Raw genomic sequence first — 27,200 nt, 5'->3', positions numbered from 1 at the left:
TTTTTCAATTCCTGGGATGTGACTCCCCTCCCCAAACAAAGGGTTGGGAGCATTTCCGGGACTGCAAATACATCATTCCGTGTAAAGGCAGTCTGAGGCCTAAAACTAAAGTGTGCGTTCTGATTTCCTACAGACTGTGAACTGTTACCTCATAGACAATAACGGGTTCATTCTGGTGTCTGAAGACTACACACAGGTGAGTGAGGAGATGCCCAATGCCATGTAAAGGGATAAACAGATGGCACGTGGGCCCCAGGAAGAGACAAACTGTGGAGTTAAGACTTGAAGATGATGACCCATATATAAGAGGCAAAGGCATGTTATAAACCTCATTTCTCTCCAAATATCACAACCTTATGTCTCGCCTCGAAACATTTTTACTTCCTGGTGCAGAGCTGCCAGAGACACCGAGTCCGGCTTCTGTTCCTGTACGCACAAATGTGAAACTTATGGAGTTCTTTACCTTAGAGCTGTCTGGGCTACAACTTTTGTATGAGGCCGGGGTAACGGTTTACTGGGTAAAGGGCTTGCTTGAGTTCATATCACAAGAACCCATGGAAAGCTGGGTGCCACAGTGCGCATCTGAAGTCCCAATATTCCTTAGTGAGATGAGAGGCAGAGACAGGCGAGTCCTAGAAGTTTACACATGTGACCAACAAAGAATGGCGGTCTCTGCAAGGTAAAAGGCATCCATCAACACCTAAGGTTGACCTCTGTTCAACACTGATGCTGTGGCAAACACAGGCGTGCACACACACATACACACATGTGCATACACATCCAAACCCTCACATGTGCATACACATATAAAACATATACAGACATTCACACACACACATACTCACACACACATGCACACACACACAAACACACATATGTGTATGCACATACAAACCTCACATGTGCACACATATATACAGACATACGCACACAGACACACATATGTGCATGCACATACATATGTGCACACACATACACAGACACACACACACATGCACATTTACACACACAAAAAAAATACAGATTTTTTTAAAAAAATTTTTGCCTGAAGGGTGTTGGTGCTTTAAAGAGTTTGGGCAACTTTAAAGAGAGTTTTCTCCTAATATTTAATATTCCCATACACATACAAATTCTCTTTAAAACTCATCTGAACTTCAGGAATCAATGGTTTGATAGGTCCATTCATCTCAATAAAATAGTTCAATGTTTTTCTTTATGGCTCTGTGAGATCCAAGAGTAGAGATTTAGAAATAGTGACTTCAGAAAATGGAGAATTCAATTCTGTTTCTGCTCTTCTCCAGAGTGTTTAAATGTGATCTAGACTCCCGATGCCCACACACAGTGTCAGTGGCGAGTATCACCGGGCATTGGGCTCCTGGTGGCATTAGGTAAGATAAATGAGCCCATAAAAGAAGGCCAGTCTCTGAGACAGCTGAAAAAGCCATTAGCCAAAGGGGACATTGCTCATCTGACCCAGAGGAACACTGAGAGACTGAAGAACCTATGGGGCCAGAACCCAAAGTCCTTACTCAGGAGGAGTTTCTGTAATTCTACCCTAGACACACAGGGCTGAGATGAGACTTGGTTCTGGGCTCAGGAAATATGGAGTGCCTGTTTTCCCATGGTAAACCCTGGCCCAGTCAGGGACTACTCAGAAACCCATGGCTTCCACAGGAACCCTTTCTCCTCTGTGAACTAGGGATCCTGCCAGCCTGCTTGGCTCAGGCTTGTTTGATGTTGTCTGGCTTCCTGCACCCCAATTAGGATAATTCTTCTCTATCTAACAACTAGTTCCATTGACGCTGGCGTATTTACACACATGAAATACAAGTGTCCTTGCTCATAGCACCTACACGTGTCTACAGAATGCCTGAAGAATATGTGAGCACTTCCAAATTCCCCTGGAGTCGAAAGGAAGTGCTTGATGTTCAACGAGAGAAATATTTCCTTCCTTCTAGTCTCTGTCCTGATTTTTTTTTTTTTTTGGCTGAAGTGCAGAAACATTCTCTTCCTCCCCCTCTCCCTCTCCCCCTCCCCCCTCTCCCTCCCCCTCTCCCTCCCTCTCTCCCTTCCCCCCTCCCTCTCCCTCCACTCCTCTCTCTCTCTCCCTCTACCCTTCTCCCTCACTGTCTATAAACCCTGGAAGGTATGATCAAGGTCACTAAGCTAAACTCGATGGAAGTGGGGTTTAGTCAACACCGCATTGCCTAAGAAATAAGTGTGTTTCTTCTCTTATTGTAACATCACCTTCCTCCCGCACAAGCTACATATCCAGAATAGAGATGGGGGTTCTCAACAGCTCTGCACTGGCTCACTCTGGGATGCTGGCAGAGGAAGGCTGTTACTGCAAGCTTGGCTCCTATGCAATGCTTGTGCCCTCACCCTAGGGACCCTTCTAGCTCAGTGACTCCAAAGATTTGGGAGGAACATCATTCGGGAGGAGGTTAATCCTCCATCCCACCATGCAAAGTTTGTAAATTTCATCACAGCGAGAATTAGGCATGCCAAAGCCTTAGTGTGGCAATTCCTGAAGATGATCCCAAGTACAGGGAGAGGACATTAGAGAGATGTTAGCTATGCTGTCTCCCCAAGGACCTGGGCAGTCTTATTCTTGGTAACTATATTAACCACCCATAGACAAAATGAGATCATTCTTCGAAAGGTGGTTTTGAGAAAGGATGGATTCTCGATTTTAAGAACTTTATAAGGCTGAGCAGATGGACTCTTCTAGTTCCCTGAGTGGATAATCAAGGCATTGTAAGCCGTTATTTTTATCACAGCTTAGAAAGCACTTCCAGGGTGCTTTTTGTCTGTATGAAGTAGCATTTTAATCAGAAGGGATTATGTACAGATTAATGCCTAGCCTGTCCAAGTATGTATGTGTGCGCACGCATGCACATGCATGTATGCATGCAAGCATGCACACATGCTCTTTTGTACACATACGTGTTTTAATTTCTGCGTTGAGCACATGTTACATAACATCCCTCATGCGTTGTGGAGACATCCCCATCTGCTCACTGGTTTATAAGCCCACAGCTGCTATGACTGTTTCAGCCATTCCCAGTTTCTTGTAACAGGAGTCTTGAAAGCCTGCCTCTGCTTTCTTTCAGCTCCCAGATACACAGACTCTCAGACACACACATTCACACCCACACACCCACACCCACAGACAAAGACACACATACACCACAGACACAGACACAGACACAGACACAGACACACACACACACACACACACACACACACACACACACACACACACACACACCTGCCTGCCTTTCTTCTCTGCCTCATGTGCTTTCTTGTCTTTCTTACAGACTGGAGATTTTTTTGGTGAGGTCGAAGGAGCTGTCATGAACAAGTTGTTAACAATGGGCTCCTTTAAAAGGTAAGGATTGGATGGTGCTCTCAGTTTATCTGAGTAAAATAGACCAAGGTGAAATAAAGCAACCCTGGACTGACCCTGGTGCCAATCCCACTTGTTTGCACACTTTGGAACTCTGAGCTAAAATTCCACACCTTGCATGGGTGCTGGTCTTACAGATTGAGCCCATCATGAATTTTCTGTCTGTTTATCATTGGGTGGATCAGAGGGCAGTACTGAAACAAGAGTCAGCAGAGTCAGCTGATTCTGTCACCAAGGAAGAGGAGAAAAGTTCCTGTCTGAGCAGAAATTAGGGATGGATTTGTCCCACAAGGCAGGGGGCACTTCTTGACAGTTGGGGGCTCAGGAATGGAAGGTGGTATTTTGATACTTACTGATACAATGTTTTAAGATGAAGAGAAGCTTCCTCAGCCTTCTCCCGGCCGTACCATTGAAGTCTCCTGGTATAAATATGGATGTGGCCGAATGTCATAGGTAACAGGCTGTCATGCTGGGCAGAGGTTAGGTAGGACAGCTTCTCCTTGGCCCCATGTTCTTCAAGGCTATACCAACCATGCTTTAGGGAGCACCAAGGCCCACGAAGAAGGCCTGGGATAAGTTTCAGGACACCTTCTAGGAGTTGCTCCTGTTCTTGGCCTCCCAGAAATAATAGGGGCCTTTGAAGTAGAGCTTCCTTGGAAGCTTTTGAGGCTCTTAAGTATATAATGGCAGGAGGTGCAGGGGTGGCACTGCAGCTCTCCTGTGAGATCCATGGCACCTCCGTGCTTGTCTACTTCATGACCTTTCCTGTGGCTGAGTGGTGAGGAATCAGAGTTTGAAGCCAGTCAACCAGCTAAACTGAGCACTGTGCTAAGCGTGGGGAATTACAAAAGGATGAGCCAGTATTTGAACCTCCATCGTTTATTTGTGCCAGTGCAGGGAAGAAATGCTTTAAAGGTAGCCAGAGGCCAGCATTTCTGCCATCTCTAACACTCCCTTAACTGGAAGTTTGATGAGCAGAGACATATCCCTGCCTAATTCCAGCTCAGTGACTCTTAGACTGTCTAGCTTGACAGAGTTCTTTCTCCCCAATGCCTGACTTTGAGCTGTTCCACAATCTTCTGTGACTTTCTGCAAGCTTCCCAAAAGAGCTCCTGGATGGTCATCCGTCAGAACACAGCTGTTTCTCTCTACTTTTCTATCTTTGTGTACATTCGGGCACTGTCAACTTGTTTCTCAACTCAGAGGGGCAGGAGACACAAAACGAAAGATAATCATGCATATGTTTCTCATTTAAAAGTATATTTTTCAACTTCTTTAACAACTCCCCCCCCCCTTTTTCTTAGATGTTTGTTTTAAATGGGTGGGAGAAAGAGAAAACTTATACTGGAATTTTAAGGGTTTGGTCTTCTCCTTGATGTGGGATAAGTATGGATGGTATGAGTCTAGAACTTGCTTTTATCGTCACTCTAGCCAACCTCTTTGAGAAAAAGGAAGGGCTACAGGCCTGAATGGGTTAGGATAGCAACTGATGCCCTCATAGAAACTATATAGCAGGCTCCATGTGCTTCAGCAGAGGGCCCCCTCCCTGGGGCCAGGGGAGCAATGAAAAGATAGATTTTGGAGTCACACACACTAAGGTCAAAGCTAGACTCTAACATTGACTAGCTACATAACTTAGAATGTGTCAACTTCCTTTGTCAAGCCTGTTCTTGTGTGGAAGATGAGATTAGGAGTCATGCCCAAGGGTGGCTGGCAGCGGTGGTGAGATAAAAGTGAGTGTGACATTCTCAACCCATGCCTACTGTCTACTAAAGGCTCAGGAATTGCTAGCCACTGTTGTGATGGTTGTTGACTTTGGCTCAGCCATGGCTTTGTGTGTGGTACCAGTTAATATAGCCTTTCTGATACCTGCTGATGGCTCTCGGCACTTGAAATTAGAGACTGGTGCCCATGCCCTTCCCCCATTCCTTATTTTCTGGAAAAATAAAACTGATAGCTTTTAGGATGGAAATCCAGGAACTATGCACATCTCAAAAATAGTGAAAGGAGGTAGGTAGAGGAAACTTCTGGGCCTCTGGGCCAGACTTCCCTCCCTTCTGCCCCCATGCAAGCTCAATCACACCTACAGAGAGGCATGCTCACTTTGGAGGCATGGCCTGCTTTGGCAAGACAAAGGGCATCACGTCTAGCTTGCCCCTCTCTTGGGTACCTTGGATGCTGCTGTCCGCACAAGGATTCTCCTTTTGATCAACCTCTATCTTTTAATGAAGGTCATTCACCAGAGACATGGTCATCTATCAGCTTTACCTTGGGCTATTTTCCAGGTTGGATCTTGTAGCTCCCCACCTCTGGGGAACAATGGTTTCTTTAATTGTTTAGGTTCAACTTTAAGACATTAAGTATCACCTAGGAAATTGCTGAAGGCTTCCCTAAGTGTCTCAGTGTATTTTTCCAGAGATATTACAGGGGCTCTGACCTAGCCAGAGGAGTCATCCTTTGATGGATTCCTAACAGATACAATTATTATTGGCTGCTAACAAGGCAGGGGGATGGGAGCAAGCAGGCTATTGGAGGCCATTGGAAGTATGTCACTTGGAGTCATAGATTGCCCTGGCTCCTTCCTGTATCACTTTACTGTGTTTCCTGGCTTTTGTCATGTGAACTGGTCCACTCCTTCATGCCCTTCCCACCATGCTGGACTGAACTTACTGAAGCCATGAGCTAAAATAAATCCTTCATCCACTAATTTGCTTTTTTCAGTATTTGGTTGCAGCAATGCAAATATATGACACTGTAATTACCTAAATGGCAATGGGCCTTTCTTTCCTCTTCTGTTTTGCACATTTTCTGGTGGCCCAGTGGCCATGATATACAGCAGTGCCATCAGAGGAAAATAATATCCACTTTGGAGTCTCTGATTTCTTGGGTCTTTGATTTCTGTGAATAATTAAACTGCTTACAAGGCACATAAGACAACAGCCTGTGAAATCCTTTAAGGGCTAAACTCATTGCTGTTGGTCACTTTAGTTGAGTCTTCAGCCTGAGTATGTCCCACAGGCTTCCCTATGACCTGAAGACCAGGAGCCAAGAGCAGATGCATCAGCAGTGTGGGAGATAAAGAAAGAACAGAACAGAAAACAGCCATCTTTTCCTCTTTCAGACACCTGCCACAGCTGAGCTGGGTTGGACCACCATCTTTTTCCTGTCTTCCTTCCTTCCTTTCTTTCTTTCTTTCTTTCTTTCTTTCTTTCTTTCTTTCTTTCTTCCTTCCTTCCTTCCTTCCTTCCTTTCTCTCATTTTTCTGCTAGAAAGAAGAAATGAAGATAAAAGAAAGAAAAATAAGAAAAGTATTACATAATTATATTATAGTATTCTATAATAAAATAAAATAATAACTTGTTATTTTGCTCTAAAAATAAATGTTATTATCCATTCATCCTTCCTTTCCTTTTCTCTCCCTCATTCTTTCCTTCTCTTCTTCCTCCTCATTTTACAATGTAACCCATGTTGCCCTTGAAGCCAGCCTCCAAAGTATTGAGATTATAAGTATGCACCCCTCTGTCCCACATAGATCATTGTTCTTAGAACCTTCCAACAATTTCAGGAAACAGGACCAGTGGCCCAGTAGCCAAGGGCAAACTAGAAATGTCAGACCTTTGCTCAAGACTCTGTAGACACTTGTCAGCAGTGCTTTTAAGCAAGTCAGAGCCTTAGTAAGTAAAGGGCTGATTTAGGCTACAGGCCTAGTCAGGGATGAATAGAACACAGCTTTACTCTATACACAGAGATGATCAGGCTTGAAAAGACCAAGAACTTAGCCCATGTGTCTGTAACAGAGCTGGATTCCAGAATTCCATTATGTGGAAATAAGACTCCAGCATCCTGTAGTGTGGACACAGACTTCTCTGCCCTCGCCATGTCTACAACAGCAGGTGTCTACAGCAGGTGTCTACAGCAGCGCTGTGCTGTGTGCATATCTAGCAGTGTGTAGAGGTGAAGAAAGGTGTTGGCTCAGCAGCGTCTTATCTGAAGAACAGAATCTGCAGGATGGGAGACCAGCTGAGTGAGGAGATCACTCAGCTGAGATTGACAAACCCTCTGACCTGCCATGCTCGCAGGCTGTACTTTCCTTTATCTCACATGTCACTCTGTGCCCGCTCTGCTTTGTGTGCTGCAAAAAGAGAATTTCAAATACGTTTTTGATCTTATCAATGATAATAAGTGGGGGCTCCCTGACTGGTGACTCACTGGGGGTGGCTTGTGCTGCCTGTTTTCTTTTCCACTCAAGATCCTGTCTAGTAAAAGCCTTACACTTGCATTTTTCAGAATAGATACTCGACATCTCTGCCATTAGCCATGACCTTGTCCCTGTTGCAACTGTACTAGAATTCATAGGTCTCCTTCTCCCCCCAGTCCTACTTCCAAGGAAGCTAATGCAAATTTTTATATATTCGGGGATAATAAATAATAGTCACCTGTAGGTAAAGGTTGAAGGAGTTTTGTGGTTGTTTCCCCTTCCTTAGTGCTGGGAGTATAGTCATAAGGTGCCATGCCCAACAGGTTCCAAGTTTGTGACGGTGCCCCTATGATACTCAGTGTTAAAGTAAGACTTCATGTTGAGCCATAGATTTGCAACCATGTGGCTATGCACAGGTCTGTCAGTCTCTCTGTGACTAACTTACTTCCTCACCAGGGACCTGAATGCATCGAAGAGCTATTGCCTAACAAGGTAACATCAGCCCTTCAGAAAAGGATCAAACCAGTGATATCTTGTTGGTTGCTTAACAGGAAGTCTAAGATTCCTGAGGGGTCAGGATTCTTCTACTTCAGTGTCTGGCAGGGGTGAGGCAAGTCATGTGAACATGCACAGCTATGCTCAAGGTTCATCTCAAGAGACTCATCTTGCATAGGTGTGAAGAAGGAGCCCTAGCATGCATGCATTGTAAGTGCCTCAGTGTGCTTCTCAGGTGCAGCCCATCACTGGTTAAAGCCAGTGTCAAGAACTATGAGTAAAAAGCACCCAGGCACCAGTCTCAAGGCTCCTACATAGGAATTGTCTGAACCACTGAACCACCAAGTAACAAGCACTCAGGCACCAATCTCGAGACTCCTGCATAGGCGTTACCTGAGTCTTTGTAGCTTTCACTTGAATTCATTTTTTTTTTCTCTTTCAGCAAAATGGTCTAAATAAAGTCTTCAAATGACTATAAACAAGATCTGAATGGGATGATGTAAGCTATGCCCCCAATTTGAAGGTGGATTCCTGTGCTACCAAGTTCGGGATACTCTGATTGTCAGTATAGGACAAGCTCCTTGCAGAGCACACATGCATGCATACACACACACACACACACACACACACACACACACACACACACACACGTATACCCCAGCTGCTGACATGATGGCTGATATAGCCAAGCAAAGATGGGGTTAGTGTTTAAGTGACTGCCATATTCCATGTCTTCTATTCCTTCTCTTTTCCTTCCTTCCTTCCTTCCTTCCTTCCTTCCTTCCTTCCTTCCTTCCTTCCATTTGTCTTCCTTCCATTCCTTCCATTTGTCTCCTTTCTTTCTTTCTTTCTTTCTTTCTTTCTTTCTTTCTTTCTTTCTTTCTTTCTTTCTTTTTTTCTTTCCTTCTTCCTTTCTTCTGTTTTTGTTGTGTCTTTCAAAGCAGGAATTCTCTGAGTAGCCCTGGCTATCTTGGAACTCTCTCAGTAGATCAGGCTGGCCTTGAGCTCAGAGATCTGCCTGCCTCTGCCTCCCAAGTGCTGAGATTAAAGGTGTGTGCCTCTATTGCCCTTTCTTTCTCTTCTCTTCAAGTTGATTCCTTCCTGCTTAGAAATGTCTTGGATCTCCTTGTCTTCTAGTACTGAGCCTCTACCCTTTAGTGAGGTGTATTAGTTATTTCCCTCCCCACTACGGTAGACTACCTAAGAGACACACAACTTAAGCGGGTAGGAGATAGGTTGCCTGGTGGCTTCAGTTCATATGGCAAGGGAGGTATTCTGGCTGCAAGTCTAGTTAAGGTGGTTTATAGTACATCTTGTACATCTTGTGCATGTCTTGCTAGATCAGTAAGCGAGGCAAGGCCCACAGCTGGTGCCCTGTACCCCACAACCTAGGCCTCATGTCCCAGCTAGACAAGAATTCCCAAACAGTGTCATCAGCTGTGAACCACACATTCAAGCACATGAACCCGTGGGAGACATTTCACTTTCAAACCAAAGCAGTTATGATAGGAATCAATCTTTCATGGCAATCCCCCCCTCCCGGGCATCCTAATGGGTCTCTCTAAGAGAGGGGTTTTCAACCTTCCTAATGTGGCTACCCTTTACTACAGTTCTTTATGCTGTGGTGACCACAATCATAAAATTATTTTTGTTGCTACTTCATAATTGTAATTTTGCTACTGTTGTGAATCATAATGTAAATATTAGATAGCCAAAAATATCTGACACGTGACCCCTGTGAAAGAGTCATTTGACAAATCTGCACACAAGGGGTCATAACTCACGGTTTGAAAACTGGTGCTCTAGGATCTCCCATGCTAACTAGAGCAAAACACCAGGTATATAGACAGGAGGGAGGAAACTCAAGCTTCAACTGAACTTTTAGCAGATTATCAAAGAAACCTGGTCTCCAGTCTGCCATCTCACCTCTTTCCCTTACCAACTGAAAAGGATCCACCCAGTCCCAGTGAGTTGGGATATGAAGTGCCAATTGTAAGAGGGACAGTGTTAAGTTAGTGTTAAGTGTTAAGTTACTTAGACCAGGGAGATGGAAGTGAACACTAAGACAAGCTTGTGGTGATGTGAATAGGGATGGCCCCCATAGACTCATGTGTTTAAGTACTTGGTCCATAGGGAGTAGCACTATTAGTGGGTGTGGCCTTATTGGAGGAAGTGTGTCACTGTAGAGTTGGGATTTGAGATCTCAAATATGCTCAAGCTAAACCCAGGGTGACACACAGTCTCATTGCTGCCTGTGGATCAAGATGTAAACTCTGGACTATGTCTCTAGCACCATGTTGGCCTATGTGCTGCCATGCTTCCTGCCATGACAGTGATGGACTAAGCCTCTGAAACTATAAGCCAGTCACTATGAAATGCTTTCTTTTATAAGAGTTACCTTGGTCATGCTGTCTCTTCACAGCGATAGAATGAATCAAACTAAGACAATGTTTGTGCAGAGTTCAAGGAACCCATAGCAGTTAGGATCCAGGTACAGAATCCATCCTCCCTGCAGGATATAAGAGTGGTGTTGTTTATCAAGTGCCAGGGACTTGAGGGTTTGCCCTCAGATTTCGATCTTATCAAACATTCTCCTGGTTTCTGGGAAGGCCAGTGCTGGATTTCCTTTGTTCTTTATGCATCTAATTCTACTTGAAACCAGAAAGAAGCAACATGGGTGTACCTGACCTACAGGTATATCCTGTAGGTGCCTGACCTATAGTTTAGAAGGACATGGGCTGTGGGCAAATAACTTTAGTGTTTTCAAACTGTCCATAGAAACTATCTCTGTCTGTCAGCTATTTCTTCATCCTGCCTCCCTTTCCCCTTTCTCTGCCATTGTGCACAGTGTGTGTGTGTGTGTGTGTGTGTGTGTGTGTGTGTGTGTGTGTGTGTGTGTGTGTTAGGGTGGTGCTGGTAGTTTTCTTTGTTTCTGCGCCTAGACTTTTCATCCTCCTCCACCCCCTCCAGAAGCTGGACACTTGTTTACCCAGAATCCTTTGTGATTGAAATCATTTTTAAGGAGTGAGTCATCAAGGTAGATTTGAAAATGGAGACCCTTCTTCCCTCTGGCTAGTAGGGAGCTAGGAGCTTCCCTGGTCTTCAGTGATCCTGTTACATTTTAGCCCACAAAACCAAACTCAGTTGAGCGAGTGAGAAAGGAGGAACATGTTCTGCTTGGATGACTGATCTCCTTTCATATGGACTGCCTCAGTGAAGCCTGAAGCAAAGCAGCTCCTGTGATGGGCATAATGGCTTCTTGGCTTCCTGTTGACCTCGCCACTTCCCCAAAAATATGCCTTGTCATTGAAGGGAGTAAACAGACAGACTGGTTTGAACCAGTGTGTTTCAAGGCCAAACTTTCTGGATTGCAGAAACATAAAGATTCCAACAGACCACTCTGTAAACCTATCAATACTACTGTAACAACAGCAATGGCTGCCTTGGTCTTCCTCATCTCGGCGGCCTGGCTCCGTATCAAACACTGACTGTAGGCCGCATATCACATGCTTGCCTGCCCTTGATCCATCCCTCAAATCTCAAGAGGAAGAAACTATATTTCCATTTGACAAAAGAACAAAATGGAGGTCCTAGGATTTTAACATCTTCTAAGTTTGCCCATAGGAGTGAGATTCATGGGATTTGAACTCGGAATATGTTCTTTGGATCTTTTGCCATGATTAGAATGGGTGAGATTTTTTTTTAGAAGTGTTTTGTTGCTGTTCTTTTTCTTTTTTTACCTTTATGCATGTTTTGTCTCAAGAACAAGTGGAGATTTCCAAGGTCCTCGATTGTCTTGGGGACCTTGTGTTAGCCAGTGCGAGCCCACTTTGTGAGAACCCCAGCTTCGTTTCCTACTTTCCTCTTGTTGGCTTTTCAACACAAGGTTGTCTGGTGTTACGGGAATGCTGTGTGCCAGCCACTGTTTCTGCAGTTCAGGCTGGCAGAAAAAGGATTCATAAGGCCCACAAACGTTCAAAAGACCAGGTTTTTATTTGTTCACTAAAATTGACTTTAAGAAATCAAACATTTATCAAGTAGCCTCCCTTACACTATTTCTGCTCAGATGGATAGCCGCATCACTCTTCCATGGTACCTGGGGAAAGTAAACAAGGGGGTTACCTGGGTACAGCTTGTCAATAGAGTAGCAAGGTACTGGGAGGAGACTAACACTGCCTCCTCCTGACAGGGCCTGTTGTGGGTTCGCTTTACCCCTGTAGTTCTTCTGAAGAATGAGGCCAACTTCCATTGATCTCCACCTCAAAAATCCCCAAGGAACAGTCAGTGGCTTCATCCACTGGTGGACCCAATAACTGAAGAGACTATTGGGAGGCAATGGGGCTATGGAAAATGACAACTGGTTGGAGGAAGCAAGTCATCCTTAGAAAGATAGATCTTGGCCCCGCACCCTCCTGGTAGTCTCTGCCTACCGGATGCTCTGATGTAAGCAGTATTAGTAACCAGTTGTATGCCCCTGACATTGGGGGGAATGCCAAAATCCCTGAGAGAAAATAACAGCTTTGGTCTTTTGGATGCCATTAGCACTTGACAACGGGAGGTAGTAACTTCCAGCAATAAGAGTGAAGTCAATCTGCTGTGACCCAGTGCACTGCCTCCTGGGTAATGCATCAGCACACAGCCTGCAGAGTGTGCTCCTCGACTAAAGCTTGTGCTGAGTGATCTTCGGTTAGACGACATGAGAGCAACAGGGCCTGGGTGAGGTAAATTCCTGGCTCCCATATGAGTGTGCCTTGTGGAAATTACAGTGTTCTGTGAGGAGCCGCTTCACTGGGATGACCTGATTGATGATGGATTGTGGGGTTAGAGAGACATCCCTCCCTTCTATAGGAATTTCCCACGTTCACGCTCCATGCCCTTCCTTGCAAGAGCGACTCCTACAGTGTGTGATTTCAAGCTCAACAGGAAAAGCATTTGTAGATGCTACGTTAGGTCAGTCGCTTTGCTTCTTAGGGGTTTAGATTAAAAATTGCTTAATTATAACCCAAGATGGGTCTTATATCAGCTTCTCGGGTCATTCTTCTATGGCCATATTTATGAATATTAAACTGGTTCAAGGTTGCTAATCATTAAGCAAGGGGTAGGGGACACTACCACAATTAGGCATTGTTATAGGCAACTTTCCTGGACTTGCAGCATAGAGTAGATATTTAATAAGTGTTTTTCCCACAGTTCCTAAGCACACTAAACAAGCTCAGCCTACCACTTTAAAATTCAAACTGCTAAGTATTTGCAAAAATAAATATTGCTGGGTTGGGACCTTTATTTTTTTCTTGGTGGAGAAAAACAAAACAAAACAACAACAACAACAACAACAACAACAAAACCAGTAACATTAAAATGACTATTACAAAGTATATTATCGTGCCCAGGGTGCAGGCAGGCTGAGCAGCTGCCTGGGACAGGGTGCCTGCCTCCTTCCCAATTTCAAAGAGTGGGTAGTTGCTAATGACAAGGTCTTAGGCTGTGGACAACCGTGGTTGAAGTGGTCTGGAGATGAAGTCATGGGAATTAAGGCATGTTATCTGTCAGGAGGCTGAATTCCCAGAGCTGAGCTCTACAAGGCTACGCATGGTCTTGGGCTTATTTTAGAGCCGAGTGAAAGCAGGCAATTATCTTGTTCTTTGACTATAATCAGCAGAGCAGGATGCAGGTAGCCACAAAGTGGAGTTATTTAAAACAGTGAAGAAAAAAAAATATCAATTCCAAAAGAGAAATCTTCTCAAAGTCTCCTTTTGGCCAGCATGTGGAGAAGACGAAGATGGCTGATTCTCTGACCTCTTGGGGGACAGTAGTATCAAACCCCCCTCCCCCCTCCTTTTGCAATGGGAGGCAGGTGCCCAGGCTCGGAAGCTTCCCCATGGTGATTCATTTTGCCCTCCCCAGTGTCAGCTGGGGTCTCTGGAAAAGATCCAGGGAGAATCCTGAGCTTCCAGCCATCTGTCAGTCAGGGAGTTACCATGGTTACCACTAGGCAGCTGGTCTTGTAAGCCAGCTGGTTCATTCTGGCTGGGGACTCCCCCGTAGCCCCTCAGTGGGGTTGGGGTGGGGGTGGGGGGACTCAAAATGATCCAGGACTTTGGTTCTGAGAACCTATGCTGTGTAGCATTTCTTATGATATTCCAGTGAGTGTGTGAGCATTAATATAGGTGCGACTCTGTGTTTCTGAGACACTGTCAGAAACTGCTTCTGAGAAGAGAGCAGAGTTGAAGTGGATTCAGACTGGCCCTCAGCTCATTCTGGCCTTGCTACTTGTTATCTCTGTGGGTGTGGACTTGGACGTGTTCTAGTTGGCTGAGACCTGCTTTGTGTTTTTGGCAAATGGGCTGTTAGGCTCTGAAGAATCCATTGCTTATGGATGGTAACCACCTAGAGTGCATCCAACAGCAGTGTTACCTTAGTCCTCAAGTCAAAATGCAGGGATGGAAGGCATTAGAACATGACCCCCTCACCCCAGCTTTGGAAGGTGCCTAGGACTGCTGTAATAAACATGGCTGCCTCCCAGTGAACTGTCCATCCCCTACCCAGCTGGGGAAGGCCTGGGCCTAGATTTCACCAAGGGTAGTGTGTCTGCTCCCATAAACAGAACTGCTTGTTTGCAGGAAGTAAAAGGTGAGCAAATAAGAGACCATTTTTGATGGAGAGAGTCACCCAGGACTGCACAGTGCCTTACTGTGCCACTCACGGGTTGGAGCTGACCTCTGTTGCTATTTGGTCAGAGGTGGCCAGTTTTCATTTTGGCATCCATACATGGATCTGAACTGTCTCCAGTGAGTTGTCTCAGTTACGTCATTATGTCTTGGGGCTCACCTGCGTGAGAGTGTCAGCAGGCAGTCATTTATGTATTTGCCTTGGAAAACAAAATTCCTTCTCTGTGATATATACAGTCATAGGGGCTGGAGGAGTCACGGAGGTGAGAGACAGATACCGCACCAGACTGGCCACGTAGAGTGGTAGCACTGTACCACTGTATTCTTTCTAAGCGGAGCAATTCGTGTACCCGGTTTTAAGCAATGGACTGTTTGAGAAAGGGATTCTTTTGGGGGAAAATTCTACACTGACAAATAGCAATGAATGTATTAAGGTATTTGAAATCTTTCCATGTCAGGTTGGACTTTGATCAGCTTCCTTTTAAACTGCCAGGAATTTTGGTGGGACAATGGAGGGTAAGGGATCGAGTCTCTGTCCACTGCTACTGAGTATAAGGCAAGGCACTTGCTCCATTCACCCTTACTAATTAATTTTTTAACTGTCAACGGGGAACTAAAATACCTCAGACAAATTATACAGTGTTTCTGGGGCTGAGAGCTATACTTTTATCAGCAATGACAATGAAATATCCACATTCTTGTTTCATAAATGATGCTGTTCTCAAACAAGGACGTACTCACTATTAGAGTGGCAACATGGAGGATTGTGGGCAATGAACACCCCTCCCTCCCCACCTGGCTTCCCCTTCCCATCACATTAGGTCTTGATTCAATCCTGGTCTGTTTCCTAGTGCATAGGAACAGGCAGACAGTTCTGCTGCTTTGTACCCTAAAGTGGCTCTTGCTGGGTCTCATCTAATGAACAAATGCATCCAAGGTCCGGGACTCAGTCAAAGTAGCCTAGGATGTATGGTGGTCCATGCCAACTATGTTTGTTTGGAAGTAAAATGGAGAATTCAGCAAGTTAGATGGTTTTGTATCTCCCTGCAGTCTTCCCGACATCTTCAGTCCCTCCCTTTGTGGGCCTACAGAGGCAACGTGATACTGTTACAATTCACCACCATGTTCTAGGCCTATAATAGTCCAGCCTTGTTCTGTTTGTGACTAGAGCTGACAATGCTAGTGGCTGCTCACCTTGCTGGCCCTAACTAAGCATGTATGTAGTGGTCATATGTATTCATTTCCTGAAGTCTCTTTCTACTTCCCCCACAGAATAACCTTGTATGACTACCAAGCCATGTGTAGAGCCAACAAGGAGAGTAGTGACAGTGCCCACGGACTCCTGGACGTAAGTATAGCCTATGACCCAGGGAATGGCTGGCTACCTCTGTGGCCTTCAGGACCCATGGCTCAGACTTTAGGGTAATCAATTGTACCTTACTCAAAACCAAAAAATGTTTAAAGGTATTTCCTGACCTGACTCACTATGAACTGTTTCTGTTTAAACCCAGATCCAGTGATTATATAAGTTAAAAATCAGGCCAAGGTCTTAGATGGATTAATAAACAGTTCCCTTTTTATAGACAAGGGGGGGGGGGAGCTTCACTGTTACACAAGGGCATTAAATGCATTTGGTTTGTTTGACAGAAATTGTCCTTCTGAGAGAGTTGATGAGATAGCTCAGTCACTATGCTTCCTTCCACATAACCTTGAGGAGCTGAGTTTAGGTCCCCAACATGGCCGTGTATATCTGTAAGCTCAGAGCAGGTGCAACATGAAGTCAAGAGAATTCCCAGTACAGTCTAGCTGGCCTGAATCCTTCCACTTCAAGATCTTTGAGAGACTCTGTCTCAAAAATCAAGGTGAAATGCAACAGAGGAAGAGACATCTGTCATTTCCTTCTGACCTCTGAATAGACAGGCACACACACAACTGAGTACTTCTCACACACACATGCACTCACACGCAGGAAAATACCTTCCTTTTGGTTTTCAATAGTACTTTCAGGCCAAGGGAATAGGTGGGTTCCTCTGTTATTCTCAGTGCTCTCTACCTGGGAGCTGCTTCACTGAAGGAAGATTTTACAACCTAGGATCAAGGCATGCAATGTTATGTCCTTAGAAACCAGCTCCTGCCTGTCAGAAATCAACTGTTCTCAGTTTGAGAATGTAATTTGCAATGTACAGAAAATATCAATTTGAGCCTCAATTACCTGAAAACTCAGACACTTTTTTCCTTCTTTAAGTTATAACTCACAATAGCCCACAGATGTATACAAGTCTAACTCTTGAAATGTGATTTTGGAAATACTAAAAGCCAACCAAAATGTTCACTTAAAGTACAAGATTTTAAAGCCATCTTGTTGAACCTTGGCAGCTTCTGTGAGACCCAAGACCTCGGTGTATGTGTTTGGTGGGGAGTGGGTATCTAAGAGCTGAATGGTTAACATGATTCTTCTACACAGAATGAGCCAGAAAGGGACTGAGATACAAAGTTTCTGAGAGACAGCTGAGAAGTTTGACTTTATAGAAAACACCACTTAATGGAAACTTTGGAAGAAACATCACTTGGAATGGGGGCTTTTTGTTTCCAATCTGGCTTTTCCTGCACTTAGTGTGACTATTTACAGATTTGAAATGTCCCAAGACAGGTTTTCTTCATTCCTTTTAAAACGTCTCTGGTGAGGCAGTGCAAGCTACACAGCCTTGGAGACTCCTCAGTCTGTCCTCTCAGCTCCACCTCTGCCGTCCATTCCTTCCAGAACAAAGACACTGAATCGGCCGGTGGTCTAACTCCTTGAGTCTTTCTGGAGCTCGGGGGAAGTGATGGATTTAATATCATAACACCTAATGACCAGAGGATGGGGATTTGAGGCATTTGGTTTTAAGAAATCGTTGCAGTTAATATCTTTCTCTGACCCTAAGCTTAGAGGAAGAGAGCCCCCCCTGGTTCAGGGACTTGATGTTGAAAACCTTACTCAAATCAAAGCAAAAGATAAACAGCCTTGCAAAGCAGGGCGGGCTGGGAATAAGCCCAATGGGTTTCATTTGTTTGTTTGTTTATGCTGCTCTCACTGCTTTCTGGCCTGAGACAGGAACCTTTCAGCAACAGTTAGGACACTATAAATTTGTTCTTGTTTTATTTAAAAAGGGATAATTTCTCCATTCCCAGTTCTGGTTCTTACAATTAAAATGCACAGAGAGGGGGATTAAGCAGCTGTGGCCTCAGAAACCAAGAGCTGGCACACACTTTCCTAATGGCAGCCGCAAAAGGTGCTGAGGATTTTCTGGACCTGCTGTCTGGAGTCTAGCTCTCTGCCAGTGACATCGTCTGCCTCACAAAGCTGCACACCACTTACATATCTGGCATTCCTAGGTACAAAGAGCCAACTGAGGGGGACATGGTATTTTCCAGAATTCAGGAAATTGAATTATCCACATAGGAAATATCACAGAGTAAACAATCCGACTGCTTTTTTTAATTAAAATATTCTGAAATAAAGATTAGGCTGTCAATGCCTTCTTTTATAGCATACAGGGGATTTTCTGCGGGGATAAAATCACATGTTCATATGGTTATCATTTTTTCAAGTCCAAATATGTAAGTGCGAGAAAGGGCAGCCCAAATCCTACATAATTCATGGAAGGCATTAAAATCAAGTGTGTTCAATTTGTGCTTCTCTCAATGAACAGCACACAGCGATGGAGAACTGCGAGTCACCTTTCCAAAGGGGAACAGTGCGAATTACCATTTGAAATTAGTTACATGATTCCAGCCCCTCAGTATCAGGCTGCGAAATATTAGCCCCTAGAGGGTAAAGGTTTAAGCATCGTTTGTTGAACTTCCTCCTTCCTCCCAGTGATAACCCTTGTATTAGATCATGTTTATTTTACTTGTAAATCACAGCTCACTACAGGGGAGCTCAAAGTTTGAAAATGTTAGTTTTGGGATACAGTATCTAAGCATTTTCTTCCTTTAGCTAGACCCTCCCTGGTCTAGCTGGTTTTTAACATGATATCCATCTCCCTAGAAGAATAACATTGTCTCTATGTAAAGCCTTAAGTCAAACTACAAACATCTTATGTAATCCATTGTTTTAACGGAGTGAATTCTTCCCTTCAGCCCTATAAGGCCTTCCTCTCTGCAGCCAAGTGGATAGTGACGGAACTTGTCTTGTAAGTACCATCTGCTAAGTTCTTTTCAACAAGTCTCCTGTTCTCTGTTTCTCTGATGAAGTGAATGGGGAGATGGTACTTTCTGTTCTCTCTGACCTTAGATCCATGGAGCACCTCAAAGTATTGAACTCTGAGACCACAAAGTTATCTTGTTTTAGTGTTAGTCATTTGCAAGCACTCTGCAAGCCTCCCTGTCATCCCTGAGCAGACTAACCGCTTAGGACACACAAGCCAAATCTATTTATTGTGGTTACTGTTAAATTTAACACGGATGCCTGGCTGTCTTAATGCTGCCTGGGTGGGCTGTGGTCAGGAGAAAACACAGCTACACTGTCCACTGTTGTTCTGATGTCTTGACTTGGACCGGAGCCAGGTTTACAAGGGCTACAGAGAGGGCTAGGGGCTCTTCCTAGGTATGAGTTCATAAGCTTACTTTATCAAATTGAGGATCCTGGGAGACTTCTTGACTTAGATCAGACTTGAAATGTGACAAAGATGCAAACACTGGCCTCCAAAGGAGAGAATAGATACATTTCAGCAACAGTGTATGCTAGGAAAGAGAAGAATTCCATGACTAGAGTGTTGACCAGAACACCCAACTGTCATGCCTCCTCTTTCTCCCAGCCAGGAGCTAATGCTATAGATTGAAGGCAAACCCATAGCCATTTGGATAATGGACATTGTGATAAATTATATGTATATGTTTATATACATACATATATACATAAATATGTATATTAATCCAACAATGTTTACACATCCAAAGGCAAACAAGTGCTCTGTACATAAAGGAGACGGAAGATACAGTGAGGCTAGCGGTAGGCCTTTCATGGAGAAGTAGCTGTTAAGGATGGTAACCAAGGGACTGAAAAGTACATGACTAAATTTTTTCTTATCTCTCACCATTCATTTAGAAGATGATTTATATTATCTTTGTTTGCATCCTTCACTAGTCATTGAGAAATTCTGATTTTTCTGAAGTTAGATTATGGCATGGCTTTGTTACAAGTTTGACCCACTCTTTTTGACCCCATACAGATTTGTTGAACTCACCCTATACTCCTACAGTCCATGGTTCTGACAAAGAAGAATGCTCTGTTTTTAAGTTTTGAGATAAGGCAAAGGGCCCTTCAGAAATTGGCTGTTTACTGTGGAATAAAACTAGGTTAGAGGATAAGTAAATAAAGGCAAGTCACTAGAGGCTGACTTCTGACCCAATAGCAGACATTTCCCAACCAGGAATCCCTCTCAGCTAGAATCCCAGGCCATGGAAGGGATATTTTCCTAGCAGAGCTGAAACCTAGTGGCAATTCAGTGAAACTCAGCTAGCCACAGCAATGTCCCAAAATGCAATGTTATTTTTTTTTCAAATGGGGAGGGGCACAGCACAAATGACTTGAAACAGTACTGCTCTACCCAGGGTTAGCTGATATCATAACCCTGTGCTTTTCCACCATTTCTTTAGGTTCCTGGTGGAGTTTAACCTTTGCAGTTGGTGGCACTCTGACATGACAGCTAAAGGTAGGCAGCAACTGGGGTTTCTGTTCCTTAGTGTGACTGATGAATCCTGGGTCCCTGACGTTCTTCATCAGGGATCACTGGATTGCATTAAACCAAGGAGGACAATGTGACAGTTGTCCCTGCTGTGCTGAAGCCTATGCCGTGCAGTGGGTTACAGAATGCCATAGATCCTTCTAACCCAAGTTCACTTCGACCTGTGTCCTGCACAGAGGCAGAAGAGCTCCCTTTGACAGGGTTTGAAACCTTCAGAAAGCTGACAGGCAACATGAAAGGTCAAGGAAGGCAGACAAGCCACCATGTCCCGGCTGCCAGAGGATGCAGGTTATGCATGCTAGTTTTGTCTATACGGCCACAGACACATGACTTAATGATTTGAGTAGTGGTTAGTGGATAGAGGTCCAAGTCTGCAGTGTGGCTAAAGTTTAGGCTTTAGTTTGTTTGTTTCTGCCTTTTCTGAATTTCTGCATTCACTTTGTTTTCAACTACTTATAGCAGTATTTTTAACTGTGAGATCATTAAGTGGTATAACTTGGGTATTGAATATTGACATTGACTTTCACACCATAGGAGCCTTCTGAGTGGATTTTCTGAATCCCCAGACATTTACTTCTGTTCCCTCCTGAGTCCTTTCACACAGGATCCCTGCTCTAGTCTACTGCCATCTTGTGCCAGGCATGGCCCTGTCAAGCCCACTGGGCTGATACTAATTTTGAATTGTAGGGAGTGTTTATTATTCTAGTCTAGAAATTCAATGTAAGAAAGTAACTGAAATTGTTAAGAAACTTGTCATAGTTGACACAACATCACAATATCAAATAATGGTTTGTTAAATTTCTCCTAGTGTGATCAGCTGGGAATTATGATTCACACGCAGAAAGGTCTATTATAATGATACTAAAGAGGCTTCAATTAAGTTTTTAAACTATTGGTATGCTTAGATAGCCAGGGGCAAGGACTCATGCGGGTAGGCCCCTCAGCTACTCAGAAAGCTGAGGCAGGAGAATTGCTATGAGTTTAGGAAGTAGAGACTAGCCTGAGCCACACAGCAAGATCCATACCCTCTACCAGAAATCACAAAAATATACAAAATGGTAAACAAAAGCCAAGACATAGGACCAGTGGTGGGGAGCTGTGGAGTTAATACAGTGATAGGAAATTAGTAGACAGCAAAATATGACTCATAATGACATAATGACTCAAAAGACAATTATACCCATTAAAGAGATGTTACCTCTGGTATGAATTTGCTTTTGTTGATATTACACACATTGTATTTTTTTTAAAAAAGTGGGGTGGGCCAAAGTAAATCAGTAGGGCCTGAGGGCCTGGGTTGCAGCTTGGTTAGTCTCTCTACACTACCTTTCTATAGTGCCAGTAACTGGGAACATGGACCCACTCGATTTAAATGAGGCTGTGCTGGCTCTAAGGTGGCTGTCTAACCCACAAGTTGAACCTTGCCTGTGCAGGCAAGTCTGGGAATCTCTGGCTTCCGAGATGCTTGGTAAAGGTTAATTAGATATAGCACAGGTTTGAAGTGTGGGCACTGGAGCACATGTGTACAAGTCCAGTGTAACAGTGTTTGTTCATGCTTGGGGTGGTGACTATTTCTTAGAAATAAGCTTTGTGCTGAGGGTAGTAGTTAATTTTTTTTCTAGCATCCCTCTTCATAAGCGAGGACGGTTTTCTCTCAGCGGTTTCTCTGTATAGCTGAGAATGAGCCCAAACTTTCAATCCTCCTGTATCTACATCTGCCTCTCCAGTGCTGGGACGTTGCCTCCTTTATTCAATGCTGAGCTGTACATCTTCCTCCCTGAATGGTAGCCAAATAGTCTACCAACTGAGCTACATCCTCAGTTGTCAAGAGAGACCATCGTTATGTCAAATTCCACCGCCAGAGCTCCCATTCTCACCTTGCCCTGCCATCTCAAACATCTACGTCAGCTTTTCATCCCAAAAACTTCATTCCAAAGACTTAACAATTATTTTTCCTTTTCTTTTCTTTCTATCTTTTGAGAGCCCATGGCTGTGATCTTTGCTTTGCCTGGAGGAGTATTGTTTAGCCGAGGGAAAGTTCTGCCTCCCCGAAATCACTGCACTGTCAGGAGACAGTTTTGATTGTCACAGCCTGCTACTGGCATCTAGTGGGTAAAGGCCAATGAGCTACTGGACATTCTACAGCGCTCATGACAGCCCCTTAAACCGACAGCTGAGTCAGTGGGGCCAGCATTGAGGAGCCCTGGCATTGGTTGGAGGAACGCAGATCAGGGCACAGTGGCATGAATTCTACAGACACTCTAGAAGGTTCCCACTCTGAGCTTTACATCCCCTCTTTCTTCACAGCTGGCCCAACATGGGTCCAAATGAGACTGTGCTACTTTATTTCTCAATGCTCTGCCTTGGGGGTCTTCTCACACCCCTCCTGAAAGATATTTTCCAGATATCCCTTTACTCTAGACTACCAGTTCTCCACCTGTGGTTTGCAACCCCTTTAGGAGGCCACATACCATGTGTCCCGTATATCAGATAATTTACATTGTGGATCTATAACAGTAGCATAATTACAGTTACAACCTGTCAACAGAATGATGTTACAGCTGGGGGTTACCATAACATGTATTTAAGGGTCTCAGTATTCAGAAGGTTGAGAACCACTGCTCTAGACTGTAACACCTTCCCAGGGATTATATAAGACAAGCTGGTTCTTTACATTGCAGCCAATGGTGTGCTGGCATACAGTACTATACCATCTTCAGAGTGCTGGGAAATCCCTTCAGATCCCATTCAAACACCTCCCTCCATGTTAGCTGAAAGGAAGCCACTGGTATTACATATCACCAGATCTCTCTGAAGACACAAGTCATGTAGACCTAAGCCTCAGCTGCCTTTCTTTCTTTGAGCAGGATGATGATGTGGACCCGGATTCCCACATGTGAGCTGTGTCACTCAGGCCCACTGCCATCTTCTCTACTGGGCATTAATATGATTTTGCTATGTTATATATGAAGACATTGGAACGGGTGGATGAATGTGAATTCATGCAGTGGATGTTGTTATTAGAACATTTTGTTAAAAGACTATGTAAATCCTGAATCCTGTGTAAATCTGTGTAAATCCCATGCAGGGGAGGAGTGGGCTCAGCACCATCTTGACTTGCAATTCATTCTAAATTTACCATTCTCTCACTAGTCACTAGATAAAGACTCTGAGCTGAGACATGCGTCTTTGTTTTAGCTAAAAATGGAATCCATAATTATACTGTTTATCTGCCTCATTTCCTTGATGAGGGGACTGTGGGAGCCCGCTTCTACTTGATTACCACAAAGGTCTCATTTGGGTGAAATTTCACAAAGAGAATGGAGCTCGCTGGCACCCTGTTACGAATGGGGATGCATCCACAGAGACAAAAGGAGACGGAGGCTATTCAAATGGCAAGTCTACCCATTCCTGATTGCCTGCGCTAAATTACTGTGAACCCAAGTCAGTTATTCTCATCAGGGACATTTGTTGCTAAGGGGAAATTCAAGCAATCTGATTGTGTGCATGTCTCCTTGAATACTCTATGGGGAGCAAGTGGTAGGTCACAGTGACTTCAGCTTCAGACAATCCTGCAACTGGAATGGGGGACAGATCAGAGGATCTGCAAGTGTGGCTCCCGGGTGAGACTGGACCCCACCACTCTAGCTGCATGCCTTTGAACAGACATCTTACTTCCACAGACATTTAGAGCCTTTGTCTGCCAAATTCTGTGGTAGCAAAGCTTTGCTTATTATTCGGTGATGAGGATTCCTCCCAGATAGATGCACAGTAGCTCTGTGTGGAAGCGTCTCCCAAGATGCTGCTGAACTGGTTTAGTTGTTTCCATTTCAGTGAACTGTGATGGTAGAAGGCGACCACATAGCGTAGAGCATTTGCCTAGTGGAGAGGATGTCCTGGATCCCACTGCAGCACGGCAGGCAATCAATATGTACATAGATAAGATTATGGCAAACCACTCTTTGTAGGACTCAAAGCGAATCGTCGTGCCCAGATTCTGAACCACAGCTGTCCCTTCTGAGAGAAGACGTGACCTAGGCTAGCATCAGCATCTTCGAATACCCTTACCTTTGTTAGATCATACGTTTTGAATGCCCAGACTTAAAGCAGAACCCAGTAAGTAGATTCCTGGCAGCTTTGGTTCTTGGTTTGAAATTCCAAAGATAAAAAGTACTTTCTGGCAGATATGTAGGGTGTTTTTCACGTCCTCTAGACAGAAAGGTCCAGGTTACTTAGATTAAACGTGTCCATGGCTTGGCGGGATAATTCGTAAAATTGCAACTTCCAGCCTATCTACAGTCATGCTGTAAATAGAGTCAACATGTATCACTCCATCAGCCCGAGTACCCTACAATTGTCAAAGGAAAAGAATTTCATCTCCAGGAAGGATCAGGGCCAAATGAGCTTCGCCATGGACATTTTGGACTCATTCCACTATAATAGGGCCTGGACAATTAGAATTAGAGATGGTGAAATTATGGGGTTTATTTGAATCACGTGTGTGTGCCACTTCCCCCCACCCTGCCTCAAAGACATCTTACTGTGTGTGACTGACCTGACTTTACAAAGCCATGAAGCGTACTCATGCTGGAGCGAAAACAGCCCAGGTTCAAAAAGTGTCTCGGCCACCTACTCCCTGGGTGACTTTACTGGACGATTTAACTCAGTCTTCTCCCTTTTGCCTGCTCTAGAAAGCAGAGATTTAAAAAAGTTTCTACTTCCTAGTTGATTTTTTAAATCTTGTCATATTTTGTTGTTAAATAAATTCATGTGTACCAAGCAGAACAGTGCCTGGCACACAGCCGTTCTTTAACAGAGTTGTCTGTCAGCAGGTTTCACATGCTGTTTGCATGTGTGTGCCTCATCGGTGATAATCCACACTATTGTGTATTTAACGTTTATTTCATTCAGAAGTGAGCTTTTGGAAATTCAGATACTTTAAATATCAAAAAGGAAGCTGCCTAAATTGGACATTAGAATGATCTGCCAGGCAGAAAAAAATTAATTGCGAAGAACTGTGAAAATAAGATGTGTTGTCAAACTGTAGCCGGATGGCCCCGCCTTCAGGTAAGAGCACAGCAGAAGAAGGGGGAAAGAGAGGTGACCCAAAGGGATCCAAGAAAGCTGCCTACTCTCAGGCACCAAGGAAGCCCTGGGCATGGGAAGGGAGCAACTTCTCACCTTCCCCCTCAGGGACAAGCAGTTTGTCACAAGTGGCTGAATTTCTCTCATTTGTTTTCTCTGTTGTGTTTGCTTAGAAAAACAAACAAAAACAAAACCAAACAAACAAACAAAGAGGCTATCAAAGGGGAGAAGATGGAGGGATGGAGACATTACTCAGAAGTGAAGAGCATTTGTCCAGCGTGTGTGCGTGTGCGTGTGTGTGTGTGTGCGCGCGCGTGTGTGTGTGCATGTGTGTGTGTCTGTGTGTATGAGTCTGTGTGTGTGTCTGTGTGTGTCTGTGTGTGTGTCTGTGTGTCTGTGCGTGTGTCTCTGTGTGTGTGTGTCTGTGTTTCTGTGTATGTCTGTGTGTGTCTGTGTGTCTGTGTGTGTGTCTGTGTGTGTATGTCTGTGTGTGTGCGTGCACATGCATGAGAGAAAGAGAGAGAGAGAGAGAGAGAGAGAGAGAGAGAGAAAGAGAAAGAGAGAGGTTTTTCTTATGAAAAGCCATGTGTATATTAATGTTCCCTCCCCAATCCAGCCCTGTGAGGTGACCTTAGGTCAGTTAAGTCACATGTTCTGGTGAAAAAAAAAGCTGAACCAAACTCTGAATTATTTTGTTTTAAATTAAAAAGAACATATTCCAGTGTACTATGAGTCCAAATAGTTTCCTCAGCAGAAAACACATATGTTAGACACAGTTGCATCAGAATTTAAAAACATAGGACACAGTTTATGGATGCCCTAATAATTACCCGACTGGGCACAGCTAGGTGCTTTGCAGATGCTGTTGGCTTGGACCCTCTTGGATCCCACAGTACTTCTCAGGAAGACAGTTTGCCCTGGTTCTGACATTCTTCCATATGTTCCTGGAGCATAACCTGTATTCTATACATTATATTTTAGAATTACAAATGTAAATTCTATAGACAAGTTCAATTCTATGCCTACATCAGTCAAAACTAAAACGGAAAACTGGTGGTTGTTGAGAAACTGAAGAAATTCTACAGTGCAGATGTAAATTAGACCTACTCAGTGCTGAGTGCCTAAGCCACCAGCATCCCTACTTTGTAGAGGAGAATGCTGAGGGCTTCCTAGAAGCAGCCAAGTGAGGGGTCTCTGTTCTCTAGTTGTCTCTCTGGTAGGAGCCTTTGCACTTACCCATGAGCTAATCGACATCTTTTAAAGTTGCAAGGCCAAAGTTGATTATGTTGTTTTGTAACTGTTATCATTGTTATAATCAATCCAACACTTAGCACTATGTACTAAGCACTTGTATTCAGTACTCCACAGCGTTCTACTCACTTCTCCTATCAACCTGAAAACAGCTTGGTTCACTTCCATGCAAATAAGACTATTGAGACTCAGAGACAGTTTGGATCCCAACTACTGGGTGATATTTATCTAATTACGGTCAGCCTATATAGACTGCCTACTATGCGCTTATTCTCATGACCCCATTATTTAAACTAACCTAGAGTCTTCTTGAACAAGAAACTTCGTAATAATAAAGTTGGGTCTGTGCTATACTTCAAAGACAT

The 27,200-nt window shown here is 44.1% G+C and overlaps 1 protein-coding gene across 4 annotated transcripts in view; it reads left to right on the top strand.

Moving 5' to 3' along the window:
• The window catches only part of Cacna2d3 (calcium voltage-gated channel auxiliary subunit alpha2delta 3), an 813,990-nt gene that overhangs the window by 749,465 nt on the left and 37,325 nt on the right, over nt 1-27,200 (top strand). For all 4 annotated transcript variants that reach the window (XM_063275287.1, XM_063275286.1, XM_063275289.1 and 1 more), the window contains 5 exon segments: nt 134-196; nt 3,321-3,391; nt 16,043-16,118; nt 18,893-18,945; nt 20,411-20,466. In XM_063275287.1, coding sequence (XP_063131357.1) covers nt 134-196; nt 3,321-3,391; nt 16,043-16,118; nt 18,893-18,945; nt 20,411-20,466 — 319 coding nt within the window.

The sequence above is a fragment of the Rattus norvegicus genome, chromosome 16 (assembly GCF_036323735.1).
Source record: "Rattus norvegicus strain BN/NHsdMcwi chromosome 16, GRCr8, whole genome shotgun sequence".
Lineage (NCBI taxonomy): Eukaryota > Metazoa > Chordata > Mammalia > Rodentia > Muridae > Rattus > Rattus norvegicus.
The sequence above is the reverse complement of the archived record's forward strand: the minus strand, read 5'-3'. Positions and strand labels throughout refer to the sequence as shown.